The 19,971-nt window shown below is 54.9% G+C and overlaps 6 protein-coding genes across 6 annotated transcripts in view; 4 read left to right on the top strand and 2 right to left on the bottom strand.

The window, feature by feature from the left end:
• GUITHDRAFT_142498 (hypothetical protein) overlaps window positions 1-4,950 on the bottom strand; it is a gene marked incomplete at both ends in the record, with an annotated part of 8,851 nt that extends 3,901 nt beyond the window's left edge. Inside the window, 4 exons of the mRNA XM_005827809.1 lie at window positions 352-404; window positions 633-1,930; window positions 2,295-2,809; window positions 3,027-4,950. Coding sequence (XP_005827866.1) covers window positions 352-404; window positions 633-1,930; window positions 2,295-2,809; window positions 3,027-4,950 — 3,790 coding nt within the window. The remainder of the gene's footprint in view (window positions 1-351; window positions 405-632; window positions 1,931-2,294; window positions 2,810-3,026) is intronic.
• A 713-nt stretch (window positions 4,951-5,663) lies between these two features.
• GUITHDRAFT_88640 (hypothetical protein) lies at window positions 5,664-6,963 on the top strand. Its single transcript, XM_005827808.1, has 2 exons — window positions 5,664-6,769; window positions 6,820-6,963. The coding sequence occupies exon 1, from the start codon at window positions 5,748-5,750 to the stop codon at window positions 6,753-6,755; it is 1,008 nt and encodes a 335-aa protein (XP_005827865.1). The 5' UTR covers window positions 5,664-5,747; the 3' UTR covers window positions 6,756-6,769; window positions 6,820-6,963.
• A 658-nt stretch (window positions 6,964-7,621) lies between these two features.
• Window positions 7,622-10,286, top strand: GUITHDRAFT_113144 (hypothetical protein; the record flags this gene model as incomplete). The annotated part of the gene is made up of 16 exons (XM_005827807.1): window positions 7,622-7,649; window positions 7,728-7,778; window positions 7,838-7,866; window positions 8,041-8,100; window positions 8,159-8,180; window positions 8,230-8,317; window positions 8,369-8,453; window positions 8,517-8,576; window positions 8,624-8,673; window positions 9,113-9,170; window positions 9,224-9,245; window positions 9,314-9,366; window positions 9,551-9,610; window positions 9,656-9,729; window positions 9,940-10,025; window positions 10,132-10,286. The coding sequence occupies 16 exons, from the start codon at window positions 7,622-7,624 to the stop codon at window positions 10,284-10,286; spliced, it is 981 nt and encodes a 326-aa protein (XP_005827864.1).
• A 108-nt stretch (window positions 10,287-10,394) lies between these two features.
• Window positions 10,395-13,579, bottom strand: GUITHDRAFT_113143 (hypothetical protein; the record flags this gene model as incomplete). The annotated part of the gene is made up of 15 exons (XM_005827806.1): window positions 10,395-10,622; window positions 10,680-10,797; window positions 10,844-11,196; window positions 11,242-11,325; window positions 11,375-11,468; window positions 11,520-11,614; window positions 11,827-12,048; window positions 12,119-12,185; window positions 12,235-12,323; window positions 12,369-12,453; window positions 12,633-13,096; window positions 13,142-13,192; window positions 13,244-13,279; window positions 13,326-13,438; window positions 13,561-13,579. 15 exons carry the CDS (start codon window positions 13,577-13,579, stop codon window positions 10,395-10,397), a joined length of 2,118 nt encoding a protein of 705 aa, XP_005827863.1.
• An 855-nt stretch (window positions 13,580-14,434) lies between these two features.
• On the top strand, window positions 14,435-18,051 carry GUITHDRAFT_113142 (hypothetical protein; the record flags this gene model as incomplete). Its single annotated transcript, XM_005827805.1, has 26 exons — window positions 14,435-14,458; window positions 14,675-14,717; window positions 14,771-14,853; window positions 14,903-14,965; window positions 15,016-15,117; window positions 15,170-15,232; window positions 15,283-15,344; window positions 15,407-15,454; window positions 15,508-15,559; window positions 15,610-15,667; window positions 15,714-15,792; window positions 15,845-15,910; window positions 15,965-16,007; window positions 16,076-16,148; window positions 16,195-16,259; window positions 16,389-16,448; window positions 16,516-16,598; window positions 16,648-16,819; window positions 16,876-16,914; window positions 16,982-17,027; window positions 17,075-17,154; window positions 17,215-17,496; window positions 17,544-17,619; window positions 17,672-17,763; window positions 17,818-17,895; window positions 18,022-18,051. 26 exons carry the CDS (start codon window positions 14,435-14,437, stop codon window positions 18,049-18,051), a joined length of 1,962 nt encoding a protein of 653 aa, XP_005827862.1.
• Window positions 18,052-18,988: 937 nt separating this feature from the next.
• Window positions 18,989-19,971, top strand: part of GUITHDRAFT_158284 (hypothetical protein) — a gene marked incomplete at both ends in the record, with an annotated part of 3,998 nt that continues 3,015 nt past the window's right edge. The window contains 5 exons of the mRNA XM_005827804.1: window positions 18,989-19,049; window positions 19,108-19,196; window positions 19,260-19,346; window positions 19,399-19,440; window positions 19,675-19,784. Of these exons, the coding sequence (XP_005827861.1) occupies window positions 18,989-19,049; window positions 19,108-19,196; window positions 19,260-19,346; window positions 19,399-19,440; window positions 19,675-19,784 (389 nt within the window). The remainder of the gene's footprint in view (window positions 19,050-19,107; window positions 19,197-19,259; window positions 19,347-19,398; window positions 19,441-19,674; window positions 19,785-19,971) is intronic.

The raw sequence follows: 19,971 nt of genomic DNA, 5'->3' as shown, positions 1-19,971 counted from the left end.
AGGAGGAGGAGGAGGAGGAGGAGCAGGATCATCAGGAAGAAGAAGAAGAGGAAGAAGAAGCAGCGGGGGGGGGGAGGAGGAGGAGGAGCAGCAGCAGCAGCAGCAGCAGCAGGAGGAGGAGGAGGAGGAGAGGAGGAGGTGGTGGTGGTGGAGGAGGAGGTGGTGGTGGTGGTGGAGGAGGAGGAGGAGGAGGTGGTGGTGGTGGTGGTGGAGGAGGAGGAGGAGGAGGAAGATGAGCAGTCACAGGAAGGAAGGCACCAAGGAAGAGATGAGAGAGATAGGGTGGGAGAGGGAGGAGGAGATGAGAAGGAGGAAGGAGAGGAGAAGGAGAATGATTTGAGATGAACGAACCAAACTGGATGAACATCTGATCGATCTCAAAGAATGAGGAGGAATACGGTGCCCTGCCGTCAAGTCAGATTGAGGAAGAGGCAGTGCGGATCGGGGAGTAGGAGCACGAGGACAAAAAGGCAGGGGAGGAAAAGGGAAACGGGCGGAGAAAAGTTGAATAGGGACGGAGGGCAACAAAGAGGATGAGCCGACAAGGAAGAGGGCGAGGACGAGAATGGAAGAGGACGGAGGAGGAAGAGGACCAGGACGAGAGAGGAGACAAAGGAGGAGGAGGATATCACAATCTGGACTCCGAGCCAGGGATGGAGATGTCGAAGGAGATCTGCCTGAAGTCTTCCTCCTCAAACGCATCCAGCTCCTCGTCGTCTTCAACTTCGACCTCCTCCTCTGCATCCTCCTCCTCATCCTCCCGGTTCTTCCTGGCGGTTTTGTGCTGCCGACTCGCCTCCTTCCTCTGCCTCCTCCACTCCAAGAACTTGATGACCAGCCCGTAGATCCCCCCGGCGTTGGCCAGAAGCGAGACCTCTTTCCTCTCGTCATCCTTGGAGGCGAGCGGGGGCATCGGGAGGATGTCCGTCGTCCTCGCCTGCAACTCGTTCATCCTCTTCTGCTTCTGCCGCTCCATCCGCAGCTTCCTCCTCGTCAGCCTGTCGATCGCCCGGTCCCTCACCCTCGTCCTGAGGTAGAGCTCCTGACTGATCTCCCGCACTCGGTCTAAGAAGGGAGCATACACGTACTGAGTGAAGATGCTGACGAGAAGGCGAGAGGTGTAGATGATGAGGAAGATGAGGAAGAGGGAGTGCATGGTGGTACCCCCTAGGCACGCCGACCCGATCTGCCGCAGTTCGGAGGGGTCCATGTTTTTCACTGTAAACAGGACGAACTGCTCTGCCTGGTTCAGCTTGTCGGAGCTCTGAAAGATCTGCTCGGGCTGCGCGCAGATGTCGTCGGGAGCGCCGTACCCTGCCTTGTGCAGGTCGATGCACTGCTGGTACGTCAGGACGGCATCGGAGCTGGCGACGCAGAGGCTGCCGAAGTCGCCATGGAAGGCCGTCCAGAAGAGGGCGAGGAAGAAGTTGAAGAGCTGGAACATCACGAACTTGTTGCGAAGGGACTTCTCGTGCCCCCAGTACGTCTTGTGATTCTCTCTCGTGGTGAGGACGATAGACAGTGTCTGCCCGACCTGGTCGAAGATCATCATCGCAAATGAGCACAGGAGCCCGGTGCTCAACGCTCCCCCCGTGAACCAGGCCTTGCTGCCTCCTCCTCCAGAGTCGGCCTTGAAGTCGCTCTTGTTGAGGAGGATGTAGATAGTCACGATGCAGATCACGGCAACGAACACGAGGAGGATGGGAACAGAGAAAATTCGCATCCTCACTGACCTCTTGGGCACCTTGTAGTCCGTCTTCTTCGTCCAGAGGTCGAGCTTGACGTTGCCTCTGAACTGAGGGCGAGGGATGTGCTCTATCGCTGTGTTCATCACCCCCCACGAGTGCGCCAGCTCGCTCTGCCTCCTCTTCCACGTCTCGAGGAAGAGCGTGCTCCACAGAGCCAGGAAGATCATGTAGATGACAAGAGCCTGCACAGAATCAGCTCGTGTGGCTGGTGGCAGGAGGGAAGGGATGGAGAGGAGGAGGTGGTGGTGGTGGTGGTGGAGGAGCAGGAGGAGCAAGATCAGGAGGAGCAGGAGGAGCAGGAACAGGAGGAGCAGGAGCAGGAGGAGCAGGAGCAGGAGCAGGAGGAGAGGGAAAATAAGTTATGGAAGGCAACCGTTGAACGACATGCAAATGAGCGGGAGAGAACAAGGATGAGTAGAAAGAAAAGGAGAACAGGAACAAGAGGAATACGTGACGTTGAAGCAGGAGGAAGAGCAAGGACAAAAATAAGAGAAGGAGCAGGAGCAGGAGCAGGAGCAGGAGCAGGAGCAGGAGCAGGAGCAGCACCGGGGTGTCCAGCGTTACGGGGGCATAGATGATGTTGTATCCGAAGACTCCAGCGCCGAAGACGGCAGGGAAGATGAGCCAGCGATTGTAGTGGCCGATAAAGGCGAAGTAGAAGGCGATCTCTTCAGAGAAGTACGCCACTACCTCGTCCAAGGGGGAAGAAGCAGACAGAAAGGCGCTAGTGAGGCAGTATATCCCCGCCCAGTTCTGCTTCAGCCAGTCGTTGCTGGCCTGGTGGTGGAGGGGGGTGATGAGTTTGATGACGCTCCTCCTCTCGAGCTCGATCCAGTTTCGGTTGAGCTCGTCGTTGCGGCAGAACCAAGTCTCCGTCATCCTCCTCTTCAGCGTCAGGTCCATCACCTTGCGGATCAGCTCCTGGCGCTTCGAGGAGGCCCGCATCGTCCCGATCCGCATCTGCTCGTTCCTCCAGTCCGTGAACGACTTCTGCTTCCCTCCTATCGTCTTAGCGTAGTTCTGCGCCACCCGGTGAGCCTCCATGCTCAGGTCCCACTCGGCTGCGTCCGAAAATCAGTCCCTCCATCAAGCTCTTGCCCACTCAATCTTGCTCTCGCTCTGATCCTTCCCTCACCCTCCCTCCCTTGCTCCCTCCTCTTCCTCATCATATTTCTCCCCTGTCTGCCTCCTCCCTTCTCTCAGCTCCATCAATCTCTCCTGCTCGCTCCCTCACCTTCCTTCAAGCTCTCCTCCCTTCCCCTTCCTCCATCATCTCACCTAGATGCGTCCCGCTCTGCTTCTTGAGCGCCTCCGACCTTTCCAGCTCCTTCTTCCCCCTCAGCTGCCCTGGAAGCCTGAACGCCTGGTCCACCCGGATGGGCTTCACAGCCCGGGGGTCGTTGAATTCTCCTTCCCTCACAAACAGATGGCGGAGCCCAAAGTCGTAAGGAAGCGTGCAGCCCTTGAATCCTTCCTTGAACTCTCTTACCAGGTACTCGGGCTTCAGCTTGTCCGCCCACATAGTCAGCCAGTCCTGGACCCCCGAAGAGCGCTTCGAGTACAGCGCCAGCTCGTCCCCGGATGGCTCCATGCCGCTTCCCTGCCCCGCGTTGCTCTCGATCGCCCATTCCTCCGGCCGAGGAGCGCGGATGAGGAGGAAGAGCTCGTCCTCGTCCCTCGACTTGATGCAGCGAACGATGAGGTGCTGCATCCGAAGGATCTTGATGATCTCCATCTGGCTCTCCTTCCTCTTCTTGATCGCCGAGGCGCTCCAGCCCGAAAAGACTTGCGGCATGACGATCATGTAGTCATACTCGTTCAGCCCGGTCTCGTCCAGCTCGTTCAGGTATCCTTTGTAGATGGTTGCCTTGTGTTCCTCCGTCAGCAAGCTCTTGAACGCTACCTCCTCGGCCTCCTCCTTGGAGCCCTCGTCTCCTGGGACGCTGACCAGCCCCCGCTTGATCGAGTTCTTGGTGCTGAAGATCGCCTTCTCCCACTCATCCCGCACCACCCCATCGTTGAACCCGAGGGTATACTTGTACTTCATCTTCTTATCCTCCAACTTCAGGGGAAAGATTCCCCCGTTGGTCACGCTTGCTGATTTCACCTGACAGGAACTGATCCATATCGTCCCGAGCTCCTTCTCGCTGGCCAGGTACGAGTCCTCACTAGTAAAGAAGCTGATGCTGGTGCCCTTCATCACAAAGTAGTACGGTTTCCATGAGAAGCGGTGCCGCAGCCGCAGGATGGCAGCTTTCCAAGAGGTCGAGCGGGAGTCGATCCAGCTGTTGTCCTCCTGCTGGGCAGTGTAGGCCTCGTTCGCTACTTTCCCCGTTGCATCCTTGATTCGGAGAGCGTCGATATCAAGGTCATCGTCCAGTTCGTCGTGCTTGTCTACGTCCTCAACTTTCCTTGACTCCAGTGCGGGCTGTGAGCTAGTTTCTTCCCCCTCTTTGTGCTTCAGCATCTCTGTTATCTTCAGGTACCGCCTTGACTGCTGCAGCCGCAGGTGGTGAATTTCCTCCTCGATGATCTCACTTTCTGGATCCTTCTTGTGCGCGCTTGTCAGCAGAGACTCTGCGCCCTTGGAGAGGTTTGGATCCTCGTCCTTGAACGCGTTCAGCCTCACCATCTGATTGTACATCTTCAAACTCTTCCCGTACTGTCTCCGAACATCATGCAGGAACAACGCATAGTTCGCAAGGGTTGGCAAGTGCTGGGGGTCTACCCTGAGCGACCGCTGGTAGAGGGCCTCTGCTCCATCGAAGTCGCCTCGTATCCTCTCGAGGAAGAAACCATAGTCGCACAAAGTGAGCGTGTGAAACGGGCTTACATTGAGAGCAGCCAGGTACAGCTCTTCAGCAGCGTCGTACTGCCTTTTGACCACTAGATTGAACAGGGCGTACTCGTTCATGGTGGGAACATGGTTTGGGTCCTTGGCGAGGATTTGCTGATAAGACTTCTCGATCATATTAGTCTGCTCATTCAAACCTTTGCCCTGCACCTTGGCCGTCTTTGACTTGAACTCTGTCAGCCTGCGCTTCTGCAACAGCGCTTGCGTGGATATTTCCGCCACGAGCTTCCCGATGTCCTGCACTTGTGCCTGGTCCGAGGCATCCTCCTCCAGGTTGTCTCCACAGACATTCATCAAGGAGTCGATCGAGTCCCGCCCTACACTCATCGTCTGCTGCAAGCCCTTCATCCTGTATGTACCGTACACTATCAACCTTACTAAGGTCTGTTCAGTGCGCGGCCTCCCGGGCAACTTATCGAGTTCCTAAGCTCAAGTTCTTGTGAGTCTTCCTACTCGGTCGCCGCCTCCCTTCCCCCTCCCTCCCACCATTCCCTTCGCCGCCCATGGCGCACAGGCTTGTCAAACTTGCCGAATCACCTTTTAAAGTTTACTCAACTGCCGGGGCCCGGGGCCCCGGTGACATTCACTCAGTCGTTACCTGCCGTTACAAAAGCACCCAGCCACTCAAATGTCCACCCATGATAGTAAAATCACCCCCACCCACTCAATATCGCACCATTCGGGGGATAGTAGGGGGTAATGAAGTACCCCCGACCTCCATCAACAACTCCCGTTATCGCGGCATGAGCGCGGCAGGGAGACCGGACGAGAACATGCCGACGGCTGGCGGCGCCTCCGCCGCACAGCAACCGAAAGATGCAGAGAAGATGGATGTAGAGGGGAGGAAGATTGACTCCGAGGATGCAGCCCGACAAGAAGGTGGCGGGGGGGAACAACCGCAGCTGGAGGGGAACCAGCAGCAGCAGAAGGAGAAGCAGTCTGAACAAAGTCAACACCTCCTGGGTCAACAGCAAGCTGCTGAGAAAGGGCAGGAGGCTATCAATGTGCTTGCGCAAGAGAAGCAGGCAGAGAGGCAGTCTGAGCAAGATCCGGGGAGGCAGCAACCATCTGCTGTTGACAACCGAGACACTCCGGCTGAGGAGACGAAGGCAGGGGAAGCAGGCGAGGGACAGGGAGACAAGGCAATGGAGCAGAAGGAGTTGAACGAAGAAGGCCAGCAAAAGCCAGTCAGGCAGGAGGAAGCTGGGGTGATCAAAGATACGGCTCAGCAGGACCTGGAGGAGACGGCTGCAAACCTTCAAAAGATGAGGGGCAAACGACCCCGGATGTGCGAGCACGATCGGAAGTTCAGCCAGTGCAAGGAATGCGGTGGGCCAAAGGTGTGTGAACATAACAGACAGAAGAGACTCTGCCGAGACTGTGGAGGGACGGGTGTATGTGAACACAACCGCGAGCGTCGGTTCTGTAAGGAATGCAAGGGCTCTGGCATCTGTGAACATAACAGGCATCGAAGCCTGTGCAAGGATTGTAAAGGAGCAGGGATCTGCGAGCATGAGAGGAGGAGGAGCAGGTGCAAGGACTGCAAGGGCTCCAGCATCTGCATGCACGACCGGGAGCGGAGGCGATGCAAAGACTGCAAAGGCTCTGGGATATGCGAGCACGGCAGGGAGCAGCGTTTCTGCAAGGAGTGCAAAGGCTCGGGTATCTGTGAGCATAACAGGGTGAAGCGAATCTGCAAGGAATGCGGGGGGTCGGGGATTTGTGAACACAATCGTGAGAGGAGCCGGTGCAAGGAGTGCAAGGGATCAGCGATCTGCGAGCACAACCGGCAGAAGAGCCAGTGTAAGGACTGCAGAGGGTCTGGGATCTGTGAGCACAACCGTGAGCGTCGGCGATGTAAGGAGTGCGGTGGGTCAGATATCTGTGTCCACAACCGGCAGAAGAGTCACTGCAAGGACTGCAAGGGGAAGTGCATCTGTGAGCACAATCGCGTCAAGAGGTTCTGCAAGGACTGCAAGGGCTCCGGGATCTGCGAGCACAACCAGAGACGGAGCAGATGCAAGGACTGCAAGGGCCCAGGAATCTGCGAGCACAACCGAGAGCGACAGTTCTGCAAGGAGTGCAAGGGGTCGGCGATCTGCGATCATAGCAGAATCAGGAGGTTCTGCAAGGAGTGCAAAGGTGAAGCTTGAGGCGCGCGAGTCCGGTAGAGATTGATACGCCTGAGACTCGTCAACCTCTCATTGTGTTGTGCAGGTAAACGAAAGCTGGATGTATGTTTAAGAGGAGTATCGCTGTCTTTGTTTGTTGCTGTCATTCCAGCTGCCCGTTGTGCGTGAGCGTGACAACTTGGTTGCGCAGAGAGTTGTTGAATTTGGAATAAAATCTGTCAGAAGAGTGGGAGGTCTGAAAACCGTCTTTGTCAATCTGCGAGTGTTGAGCTTGACAGCATCCTCAGAAGCCGGAGTGGAAGGGAGGAGGAGAGTGGGACATGAATACGAGGAGGGAGCAGGAGCAAGGGAAGTAGGAGGATGGTGTGGTAGCAGGAGCAAGGGAGGTAGAAGGCTAGTGGGAGAGGGAGGAGAGGGAGGAGAGGATATGCCGCTACTAACTTCCGCAGGAGCTGGGGGTAGCCTTAAACTATGGGGTGGTTGATTGAATATTAGGGGGTGGGGGTACGGAGTCTGGGAGGCGGTTGACCCGGCGATGTTTGACATGCCAGACGAAGGCGGGCGGCAGGAGGGGAAGGCAGGAGGGGAAGGCAGGAGGCAGGAAGGTTGAGAGGGAGGAGGAGGAGGAGGAGGAAAGGCGGGGAAAGGACACGGGAGAAGGACAGGTGGAGAAGTAGAGATGTAGAGGAGGAAGGAGCAGGAGAATGCATAGGTCAAAGGATCGGCAGGACAAATTGCAAGGGGCACAATGGAGGAATAGCAGCAGGTGTGAGAAGAGATGGAAGACACTAGATGATCCGAACAGAACGTAGCATGCACTGAGTGAGTGTTTGGTGTTCACATTTCATCAGCAGGAGGAGGGGGAGTAACGTGTTACATCGCGGGCAATGCAGGCCCTCAGCAACATATGCAGAGGTGAGGGTTCATTGCCGCCTCTTGCAGCTCCGACATGCTGTTGGGCTACAGCTGCTGTCCGTCTTACGTCTCCTGCAGGTACGCTGGTGGACAAGGGCGGCGACCTGATGGCGGAGCTGCAGGCCTCAGGTACAAGAGAGATGTCTACTTACTGCTCCCGTTCGCTGACCGTCATGGAATACCAACAGGGTTCAAAGAAGCGAAAGTCCAGGAGTTGGTATGCCCAGGTGTCATGAACGTCGCTGCCGAAAACTGAGATGTTCTCTATCGAAAACAGACAAAGTCGAAGAAGATTCATCTGCACAAGTTCCTCAACATCTCTATCAACAGACTGGAGGCAGGATCATGTTCTTCCTGCTGCAGGGACTGACTGCATCTGGTTGCCCCGAAGATCTTTCCCAAGAACATCCAGAAGCTCGACTTCCTCACGGAGTTGAACTGCAGCGAGAACGTGAGCAGGAGGGCTCATGCGCGCCTGCTCGCTGCTGACCTGTTCCTCTGCCCCGCAGCTGTTCATCGAGCTGCCGCCTGGTCGCTGCTGAGGTCTGCTGGCAACTCCGCGATCTGACGATGAGAGCAGAGATTGGCTTCTTGACCAACTTGGAGAAGCTTGATCTTAGCGATAACAAGCTCAAGAGCCTGCCTCCTACCATCCAGCACATGACCAAGTGAGAGTCCCGAGGGGGCCGGGGCCCGCGGGCTGACTTTCCGTCATGCAGCCTCGTCAGACTCCACCTGTACAAGAACGACCTGGCGGTGCTCCCGGATGAAATCGCGAGTCTAAAGAAGCTTCAGGAACTGAACGTGAGTGAGGACCTTGTTCCAACCTCCTTCGCTCCCTCAACAGCTTGTCAAACTTGTTATCAGGTGTTCAACAACAAGGTCATCAAGATCCCTGCTGTCCTTGGGGAGCTCTCGTCCCTAAGGGTTTCACTCCCTTTGCCCCTCGACTTCAACTCAACAAAATTCGGCAGGAAGTCAACTTCGCCGACAACAAGCTGAAGACCATCCCTCCTCTCGACGGGTGGACATCTTGACTTGTTTTCCTCTCCCTCTCTCCCTCCCTCCCTCCCTCCCTCCCTCCCTCCCTCCCTCCCTCCCTCCCTCCCTCCCCTTTGTTCCTCACTCCTTTCATGTTGCCTCACTACTCTCCTCCCGTCCTCCTTGATCCCCCACCTCCCTCCTCGCAAGTCATGACAAAGAATGCCTGTAGCTTGACCAATCTCACAAGACTCGCTCTGTTCAACAACAAGATTGTAAACTCGCGTTGCATCGTCCGACTGTCCTCACTAGCATACAGGTAGTCCTTCCTGCCCTCACCGGGATCACCAAAGTACAGAAGCTCGAGCTCTACAGGTGGGAAGGACGAACGAGAGGGAAGAGGGGAGGGAGAGGGGGAGGAAAGACGGAGAGGGAGAGGGAGAGGAAGGAGGAGCTAACTCGGCTAAACCGCCCCCCGGCAGGAATGCTTTGGACGTGCTACCCGAATTTGGAAACTTCAAAGACCTTGACGAGCTGATAGTGAGCTGGGGATGGAGAGGTTTTTGCATTTCGTGCTGACCTCCCGCTGTCAGCTCACGAAGAACTGGCTGTCAAGTATACCGGATGACATCGGCAAGCAGGACGATTGAGGCTCCTTCGCTGCTCTGAGCATCTCGTTGCAGATAAGCTGGAGTCGCTGGAGGTGTTGGAAGTGAATCAGAACCTTCTCAAGACGGTGAGTTAGGCCATGAAAAGGCTGCAAGAGGAGGAGGAGAGCAGGGCAAGGGGCAGGCGAAGCAGGAGCAGGAACAGGAACAGGAACAGGAGCAGGAGCAGGAGCAGGAGCAGGAGCAGGAGCAGGAGCAGGAGCAGGAGCAGGAGCAGGAGCAGGAGCAGGACCTCAACTGAAGGATGTACAGGTCCCGGCGTCTGTAGGGAACTTGCAGATGCTATGGAAGCTCATGCTTGCCTCCAACAAAGTCTACTCTTCCTCACTCGTCGTCAACCTTCTTGACATTTGACAGATCGATCACGTTCCTCCCGAAGTGTTTACAATCAAGCTCAAGACAATCGACCTTTCCTCCAATATCCTCGAAGAGTGAATCCCTCCTCCCTCCTCTCCGTCACCCTCCTCTGTCCCGACTGAGTTTTCTCCTTCCTTTCCACTCGACACTTCTTCCTCCTCACCTCCTCTGCTTCGTCGCGTCCTGCCCCTTTCTTCCTTACCATCTCTCCCTCGCTCTCCCCCTTGCTGCTGCTTTTTCATTCCTGCTCCCATCAATTCTCTCCTCTCGCTGACTTCCCTCAGGTTCCCTTCTGGGCTCGAGAACTGCAGCAACTTACAAAATCTCATGGTCGCCAACAATCAGGTCCGCGAGCACAGGGCAGGACAAGGTCTGCAGTCACTGAGATCGGGCCCATCCACAGATCAGTCGCATCCCTCCCTTCCTCTTAACTTCATTTCCCATCCTCAAGCGCCTGACATACGAGGTTGGAGCAGAGCATGTGACGCTGCCCGCTGCTCACTGCCGCACACAGGGCAACCCCATCACCTGGGATGGGACGGTAGGTCAGAAGAACGTGGTGCTGCAGCAGGAGCTGATCGCCAAGTTCTCCGCCATTCCATCCTCCAAGTTTTTGCCTGCATCGCAATAAAAATGTCCTCACAACTACTCGCTCCCCGCGCTGTCATTATGGCTTTACTCCTTTTGCTCTTTAGTTGTTCGAGTATCTACAAGACTATGTACATCAGTTCAGCAAGACTCACCACTGGTTGCCATAGGCAGCGTCGTACTGATTCTCATCTGCCATCAATGCCTCTGACATCATCTGGATGGTCTCGACGGTAAGTTGCCCCCGGCCGCCCCCGAAATTCGCTGCTGGATTCTGTAGAGAGCTGTTCCGATAGGGAGAGGACGAGGGAGGAGGCAATGGACGGCCTGGAGCACCCATCTCACTCCTTCCATACGAGGAGGGGGCGGACTGACGATTCTATTGACAGAAGATCAGCATGAAGGCAGCAGGTCAAGTTCAGTCAAGTCCGACTACCTTCTGCTTCTTGTTGGGCTTCTTCTGCGTCAGATTCCCCTGGACATCGAAGGATAGCTGGGTGACTCCGGCTTGCCGGCCATTCAGATCGTTATCTACTACAAACCTGTGACCCCCGCTGCTGGTGACAAGTGAGTTTGAACAAGCAACAGGCTCTCAAGCACCTGCCCCCTTGAATATTTGTGGGATGGTTTTGATTCATACTCCCTGCCATGCCATGCATCCCTGCTCCAAGTGAGCCAAAGGACACGTCCAGTTCTCCCCTGCCAAGCATCTGCTGGTACGTTCCATTCGTGCTCGGAGGCATCCGGTTGTCTGTTTGGTTGAAACTTGCGATGTTGTTGCCCTGGGCCAGTGCTGATGCCTTGGAGCCTTTGCGTCCTGAAGAGCCTTTTGACTTTCCCTTTCCGCTGGGTGTCGAAGAATTCTGATTGAAGAGCGGTTGATTCAGCGCAGGGAACTGCGACGTGAGGGGACTTGCAACGGCTGACTTGAGCATGTCGTTGTGCATTCTCAGCTGGCATAACAACTCACGTCGGGAGGAAAGCTGATGAAGCACTACCTTTTGCTCTTGTTGACGAAAGTACTCCAAGTCCTCCTGAGTCTCGTCGACCATCATGCTCTTGTCCGTTTCTTCCTTGTACGTCTATCCACTCGTCAGCTACCAGAGCTTGAGATGCAAATCGACCCCTCACAGATTTCGGAGGAAGACGTGAGGGCAGCAAGATACTGAGTTGGTCATTTATCTTGGGTGTCCATTCATTCAGCGCTTCAAGGTCATGGGTCGAGCTGCCTGTTAATATGCTACAACAGAGTCATTTCTCTTGCTCCTCCTCTCACGGCAGCGAGTACTTGTCTGAAGATGCTGGATCCTGCCAGAGATCTTGACTTTTCTTCTTGATTTGATTTCTGATCTCAGTATCAATCGCAGAAACCTGCAACTGCATCAGCTCAAGCGCATGCTGGCTGGCTCCATGGATTTACAGCAAACGCCGGGAGTTTTAAGTCGGTGCATATTTGCGCAGCAATCGTCCGAGGATTACTCTTTCTATCCAGCAGATCCCAACGGAGCCTGTCATGGAACTTGAGGCCCTCCACCTGTCACTCAAGATTATGATAAACTATGCGTAAACAAAATGATTCCAACCTCTACATTAATCTCCAGATCGACGATGGTTTCTGGCTGTGAATTCCGGGCTCCTCGCTTCATGGGAGCCCATCGAGGATACTTAGAGACCTGGTTTCTGATGCTTTCTGATATTTCGTTCTCGGAAGTAGCCGGGAGATGATAAGCTTTGCAAAAAGCTGCAGCAAAGTCCTCCGGCTCCACATAATCATCTTTCAGGTTCCATAAAATACGTTCCTGAACCTGTCAAGTCCAAAATCAGAGATCCAAACCATTAAAACAAATTGCGAAGATAAAACAAATAAAGCATCACATTGTGTCCCTCGTGATTGATACTTATTTCAATCGGCACGGACCATTCAGGCAAAGCGTCTACAGATCTAGGAAAGACTTCAGCATGAGTTGTGGAACTAAAAATTGTATGATCACATGGGTGAATCATCGATCTTGATCAAATTCTGAGGATCCAACTCCTTGGATTTGGAATCTCTGGTCTCAGCCCTCTTGTGGTATTGAATCTGACAGGAACTTCAGTTTGCAAGCCTTCATGTGTCCCATTGTACCTTGTGAGATGGCTTCTTTTCTGCATTCCCCTCGAGCAATTCCTTCTGACGCTTTTCTTTGTCCTTCTTTTCACGATCAAGAAAACTAGCAAAAGACATTCAGGGTTGTTCAGGTGTCAGAGTGAATGAGATGATGCCTACTTTCGAATGTATCGACGAATTTGGTTGGTTACTCGCGGATCGACTGTTGATCGCTGTTCTAAGTACTCCACAAGTCGGTCCGGGGGTACACCGGAGCGACGTGAGAGCTGAATTGCATCTTACACAGAACCGAGGTTTGATACACGCAAAGAGACACGTACCTGCGCATGCGTGACCTTGTGGTCTTTCATGTGTTTCTCCACCCATTTGATCGTGTCTTGTTGCCAATGCTGATGCTCTTCAAGTGGAACATGTCTCTTTGCGGGGATCCACACTTTGTCGTCCTTTTTTTTCGCCGGCTTGTCCGTCTTCGCAGATGTTTGTTCTCCTGATGCACCTTCATTGGAAGCTGCGGCCGCCAACAAGGCATCGAGGGCTCCATGGCCTCTTCCATCTGCACTGGGGGTGGGTTGAACAGACCCATCATAAACGCTTTCCGAGATAAGCTGGTTATCATTCTGCCCCTCGTCTTCTTCTTCATCTTCATCCTCCTCTGCGTCCTCGGCTTTATCTGCGTCCTCCTCCTCCTCCTCCTCCTCTTCCCCTGCATCCGCTTCTTCGCCCTCAACAAACTCACTCGATCCCGCCTGCTTGGGAGCTTCAGCACAGGAGGGATCAAGATTGAATCTCACTTTTCCAAGAATTTCTTCCTCCTCCTCGATGTCTCCTTGGTCATTCTCATCCTGAAAACAGGAATAAGGCAGGCATAAATTTGTAACACAATGTCACAAAACCTCTTCCTCTTCATTCGCTTCGTGGTCCAAGTCATCCTGGGAGGAAGTCAAATCTTGGGTGTGCGAAAACACATGAAGGTACTTTTTCATCTTGTTCTTCGATCAGACCCACTGCATCATCATCGTCATCATCATCGAATTCGTCTGCCGGAACTACAATCTGATCGTCATCAATCACTGAGCTCCGTGGTATGCCTGCGAACATGAATGAGGATGTCATGGATCACATAACATGGAAGCTTTTTCAGCGCATTTATTCGTTGCTCCTCTTCTAAATCTTCCAACCCCTCCTCTACTGACAGCATATCATCTACTACCTCGTCCCTGCTCCTTCATTTCACCACGTCGGTTCTAGCCTTTCTTTCCTCCTTCCATGATGCTATATCTCTCTCATTCCTTCCGATGTTGTCTTCCTCCTTTTCACTCAATCCACGTCCTCTGCCTCCTCTTCCTGACCTGTCGCATCGGCAGCTCTCCTCAACCACTCTCTCCGAACAATCCCCCATAGGAAGGACATACCTCTTCTCCTCCTCTCCTCTCTCCATCTCTTCACCCCTTTGCCCAAACCTTGCACTCACTTTCGATCTGCACCTACTCTTCCCTTCACTCCTCCCTCCTCCACCCTCCTCCTCTCCCCCCTCCCCTCCCCTGCTCTTCTCCTCTGTTTTCCCTCCTCTCTCCCGTCCCCTCCTCCTCCTCCTCCATCTCTCCCTCGCACCTCCTGACGTACCTCCACCATCGTCCCACTCCATGTTTCCCGCCTTCCCAGACCGTTACATTGATCGTTACTTCTATTTCTCCTCCGTTGAATTCCGTTGCAAAAACGATCGGGTCAAAAGTTTTCAATGGCACCCGTCCATGGCGGATTAAGGAGACAACAGGAGGGAGGAGAGCGGGAAGAGAGGATGAGAGTGGGAGGAGAGGAGAGGAGAGAAGGGGAGAGGAGGGAAGATCGAGGACAAGGAAGGTAGGTGAGGCCCGGAGGGAAAACGTAAAACTTGGCAAGCTGTGAAAAGCTCAGGGGAGAGAGAAGTAGAGGACAAGGAGGTGATAGAGAGACCGAGAAAGCCTCGACAGTGTCTATTCTACCTAAAACTGACTTGAAAAAGACGTTGACTGGATTCTTATGCATGTGCAGTCTGCCTGATATCAGGCAGCCCGGTCCGGTTGTCGGAGTAGCAGAGGGACAACATGGTGGCCAATCACATCCTCCAGGTATGAACTCCTGCTCCTCCTCCTCATCATCATCATTATCATCATCATCATCATCATCATCATCATCATCATCATCATCATCATCATCATCATCATCATCATCATCATCATCATCATCATCATCATCATCATCATCATCATCATCATCATCATCATCATCATCATCATCATCATCATCATCATCATCATCCTGAGGATTGAGTCACCGTGGTGCAGGTGGTGGTCATGCAGGGGCATGGAATGCAGGCGGTGAATGGAGGTTTGTCGCCAGAGCGTTTTGTCATGGCTTGAAGTGAGAGTAGCCCGTGGTAGGTGTCGCCGACGTTCAGTGCGAGCTAAGGGCGATATGTCACGATGAGGAGCTTGCGTTCGAGAAGACTTCAATATCCAATCAAGTTCGTTGTGCTACTGACGTCCCTTTACGTCATCTGACGGACTGCCAAGACGAGAGACCCGGTGTGGGAGCAGCAATTTGGTTTCACAATCCCGGACCCGAACGACGCCCAGGTTCAGCCTCACTGGCATTAGAAGGCCGTGCTGACGTTTGATGGGGAAAGCTCGAAATCACCCTGTGGGACACAAGTTGCGAAGAAAACGATGATGAATCAGCCTTTCTGGGCGAGGTAGTCCTCAATGTCTCCAAGCTGGTCGCATACGAGGTCTGGTCGACAGTCCTTCTGTCTGGCCACCCGTCACGGTGCTGCTTGTCAGGGTCAGCTCATAGAGCAGCAGTTTGAAGTGAAGCAGGGCCCCGAGTCAAAACTCAGCAGCAAGGTATCGGCTAGAGGACGCAGATGGCTCGTTCTCCTGACACATGATGGCAGGAACCGGCAAGACTCACGTTGCGTTTGCTGCTGGGCATCGACGATGGCAATTTGAGCCCGAGGTACGAAGCTATCACATGGATCTCTCGATATTTCCTCGCCTCGTGCTCACCTGCCTCCGCAGCCTCACCAGATCTGGAGGAAGAACTCCCATGTCCGATCCTGTGGCAAGGTTGCGTTGCTCCTTTGCGACAGGCAGGCTGGATGTGACGTCGATGGTGGCAGCCAGACCAACAAGGCTCCAGGGATCCAGGACTCCTCCTCCAGCAAACTGACGGTGAAGATGCTGCTTGCAAGAGCTTGTCAAGGGTCTTACGGCCTTGTCAGAGGACGGAAGGGCTGGGTAGCGCCAACGGCATCCCTCTGAAACTCGACACTGCCATGAGTACTCCACATGCGGGATGTGCAGCGAGTGCAGCTGACGGGTGCAGGGACTCCTAATGTTCCCAGGTCCTCAGATGCTAAAGTTCACATCCGGATCGTTCGAGGACACATCCCCCCGCAGTACAGGTGCCAACTTAGGGCCGGAGGAGGCGAGCTCCTGACTAACGTCTCCTCTCAGGCAGTCAGGCGAAGTGTATGCCATCGCTTACCTCGAGGCTCCTCGACAGAAGCTGCAGAAAGCGAGGTAGAGGGCAGGACACGCTGCGGACTTGTCGGTCATCAACCCTGAGCGTCGCAGGACTCGCCTGCTCCTTGGCTCCAACGAGTTGGAGTTCAACGAGGTGAGCTAGGGGAAGGCTCTCGAGTTGTCTCATACTTTTCCTGACTCCTTTCTTTCGCCTCCCTCCAGGCCTTCACCTTCGGCATCGATCACTTCATCCTGCCTAAGGCGTGCGCCCGTGTCTCACTCGAGCACGCTGATGGTGCCGATGATCTCTCGGTCGCCCCTGCTGAATCCTAGCTGGGCAGCAAAACTGATGGACGATAGCATTGGGGAGTCCATCAATGTTCCACTGGATTTCATCACTACAAAGGTCTCCTCTCTCCTCCTCCCGCAATCTCCTCCTCCCTCCTCCATCTCCTCCTCGCTTCTTCACTCCGTCTCTTCCCCGCCTGCTCCTCCATCTCCAGCAACAACTTCATCACGCCATCCTCTCTCACAGGGCTCTGTGACCGGATGGTTCGACCTGTCCAACGAAGAGTCTCACCTCTCCCAGCTCCTGGTACGTCCACAAATTTCTTGGAGCGCCACTGGCTCCCCCTCCTCCTCCTCCCTTGAGGTTCCTCCAGGGCCCCAAGGATTCGCTCAGGAAGAACACGGTGTATCCCCAGCTTTACCTCGAGGCCTCCGTCGAGCTTCCTCCGGGGGTCGCGTAAGCTCGCCCCTCCCCCGCCCTCCTCCCTCCTCACCTTCACCTCCAGGCTCTCCGAGGCTGCGCCGGTGGAGAAGGAATTCTCCGAGTTCATGAACTTCAACCAGTTCGAGGGCAACGTCGGCATCCTGTGGACCACTCGAGCGTACGGAGCTCCCGATGCCTACAACGCTGTCGTGCTCGACCTCGTCCCCGGGAGCCCCGCGTCGAAGAATGGGCTGGTGTGCCCTGCATCCCCCCACCTGACGCCCTGCTCGTCTGATCGTCTTCGCGGCAGCTGCGAGCTGGGGACGTCCTGCTGGACGTTGACGGGAGGGTGAGGCGGACTTGCCATGAACCTCCGCATCATCTCGAGAGCCGGCCTCACTGCCCCTCCTGCGCAGGACATGGCGGGGAAGTCCAAGGAGGAAGTCGAGAAGCTCATGATCGGTCGCTCCACTGGTCCCCTCCACTTCGAGCTGACGGCCCAGCTGCAGGCCCCGCAAACACGCCCATCACGATGATCTTCTCTCGCCCAGCTCCTAACCAGAGCAAGTCAGGCCCTCCAGCAGAGCAGGTGCTGTTGGGAGCGCAAACTTCTCCCAATCTCTCAGCTCATCCTCCTCCTACTCCGCAGGTCGTGGTGACCTTGCTGAGGTCCAAGGGGCCTGCTCAGCCCAGGGGAGCGGACCAGCCTCGTCCTGCCGAGCCCAGGAGCATGCAACATGATGCTGCTCCTACAACGGTGAGGGCTGAGGCTCAGGGGCTAGCGACTAGGACGCAGCCGAGGAAGGCAGCAGATGCCTTCCCAGAGCGCTCCCATCCTCCCTTGGACGCTCCTGGCATGTTCGATCCCCGAGGAGGGGACGGTTACGTCCAGGCCTCCAGCAGGAGCGCCAGGAACTTCCGGCGGTCGGACGTGAGCGACTGCCCTCTCCCTCCTCGGCACCCGCTGACCCGCCGCAGATCGTCACGCCCATGGACGAGTTCAGCGACATCTCCTTCCTCTGGGGGGAGCCCGTCAACGACCCCAGGTCAACAGGTGGGGTCCTGCTCTGCTCGCAACATGCCCTTGACCAGCTGGGCGAGAGCAGAGCTCGACAGCTGGAAGACGAAGGCCCTGTACGGGCCCGGCATACAGGACCTTCAGTTCATTAGCGCCCCGCGGCAGCCGGAGAGGCCGAGGGTGAGCAGGAGCAGGAGCATCCCTGGAATCTCCTCCAACCGTGTTGGTTCACAGGCGATGCTGCCGCGGGAGCAACCGGTCATGCGTGACGGAGAGAACTTCCTTCCCTTCCGGGACTCCATCGTCTCCAAGGTTCTTGGACTGCTCCTGCCCCCTTCCTCCTCCTCCTCTCCATCGTGTCTCCCCCCTTGGTCTACTCGTTGACTTTTTCATTCGTGCGTGTAGCTCTCCCCCCTCCCGACGTTTGCTCTGGATCAGAAGAAGACGTCTTTTGATCCCTGGTCATGACGAGGACGACTTCTGGTTGCAATGCGGGACAGGAGTGTTTGTGTGCATTTGCATATAAAGATTTCAAGATGCTGTGGAATCTCCACACGGCTCTGATGAGCATTTCATTACTTTCAGCCCACTGCGTCCACGGGCGATGATCATTGTTTCTATCAGAGCGATCTTCTCATTTTTCATCCTACCAACGTAGATCTCGCCGAATGTAATCTCACTTCTTCTTATTCTGTCGTCCCCTCCCTCCCCTCCCTCCCTCCCTCCCTCCCTCCCTCCCTCCCTCCCTCTCTCGCTTCTTCCCCCCCTCCCTTCCTCCTCCCCTCCCCTACCTCCTCCCTCCTCCCTCCTCCCCTCCCCTCCCTTCCTCCTCCCCTCCCGTCCCCCTTCCCTCGTCTCTCCTCTCCCTTGTCGTTTCTACTCACCACCCCCTAGGATCTGACACAAAATAAACAGGAAAGGGGGTCGGGTGCTATCTGGGGGCCGTTGCAGGTAGGGTGTAAACACGACTTCGGGAGCAAAATCATGGTAGGGTGGTAAAGTTGAGGGATTAGAGGGGTAATACACTTGTAAATAATACGGGTACTAAGTAGCAAATCTGCAAATATGAGGGTGTGATTTGGAAAATGAAAAAAATTGGGGGTGGGGTAGTCAGGGTAGGGCGCAAGAACCGCAACAAAAAGGAAACAAAGCAAGGAGAGCAGCAAGCAAGGAGGAGAGGGAGGGAGAGAGCGGAAGGAGAGGAAGATGGAGAGGAGGAGGGGCGAGGGTTGAACCATGATTGACAAAGGGAAGGAAGGATGGTGCCATGCAACATCCTTCAAGCTAGCCTGAGAGCCTGAGAGCTAGTGAGTGCAACTCAAACAAAGTTTTCAACACAGTCAAACAAAGTTTATACCGATAAGAATGTTGTCGAGCATCCTGACACGTGGTAGAGATTTATGCCATGAATCGCCACATGATCTTTCTCGCTTCAAGGAGAAAGCTTTCTTTCTTCCATCGCTCAGGTCATTATCTGCACAAGGAAATGTTATGCCGTATAGCTCAAGTCTGCCTTGTATCCAGTCTCTGTTCTCGCGCACCATATCAACGGTAAAGCGGTCCCTTCCAAGTCCACCACCTTCTTCGATGTGAAGGACCCAGCCACACAGGAGGTGCTTTCCTTGCTTGCTCCTTGACCAGTCAGCTCACAAAACTCCCTCCCTCCCTCCCTCCAGCTGATCTCCCGGGTCCCCCAAGCAACGGAGGATGAGATGAAGATGTGCGTGGAGGCAGCAACCGCAGCTGCAGCTTCATGGTCCAAGGTTGTGTACCTCGTAGGAAAGTTGTGAAGTGATTGTGATAATTTGTGATCAGGTCTCAGTTTCTGAGAGGCAGAGAGTCATGTTTCGCTTCCAGGTGGAGAAAGGAGGAGGAAGGGAGGAAAGAGAGAGGGTGGAAGGCAAGGAGGAGGAGGAGACGTGTGTAGAGGAGGAGGAGGAGGAGGAGGAGACGTGTGTGGAGGTGGTGGTGAAGGAGGATTGGGAAGAGGAGTTGGAGGAAGACGACAACATGGAAGACGATGGAAGGGAGAAGGAGGATGGGGATGGGAGGCGGAAAGGAGGAGGAGCCAAGGCTTGACGGTCTTCAAAGAACCTCATCAGGGAGCACACCGATGAGCTGGCCAACATCATCACGCGCGAGCAAGGAAAGACCCTCGCAGATGCAAAGGGAGACATCTTCCGCGGTCTTGAGGTGAGCAAGTTCCCATGGCAAGCTGTAAACAGTCTTTTTTGCCGTTTCCTCCTCTCTCCCTCCCCCTCCTCGCTCCTATCCTCGCCTTGAATCGTATTTTTTCCTCTCCCCTCCTTCTCTCCCTCTCTTCTCTCCCCTCCCTTCTCTCCCCTCCCTTCTCTCCCCTCCCTTCTATCCCCTCCCTTCTATCCCCTC

The sequence above is a fragment of the Guillardia theta genome, assembly GCF_000315625.1.
Source record: "Guillardia theta CCMP2712 unplaced genomic scaffold GUITHscaffold_64, whole genome shotgun sequence".
In the NCBI taxonomy this organism is placed as follows: domain Eukaryota; class Cryptophyceae; order Pyrenomonadales; family Geminigeraceae; genus Guillardia; species Guillardia theta.
Note: the sequence above shows the minus strand (reverse complement) of the source record. Positions and strands in the feature narration are given on the sequence as shown.

Coding starts and splice junctions, on each gene's coding strand:
- GUITHDRAFT_88640 (XM_005827808.1), top strand. CDS start 5,748: ATGGAGCAGAAGGAGTTGAACGAAGAAGGCCAGCAAAAGCCAGTCAGG.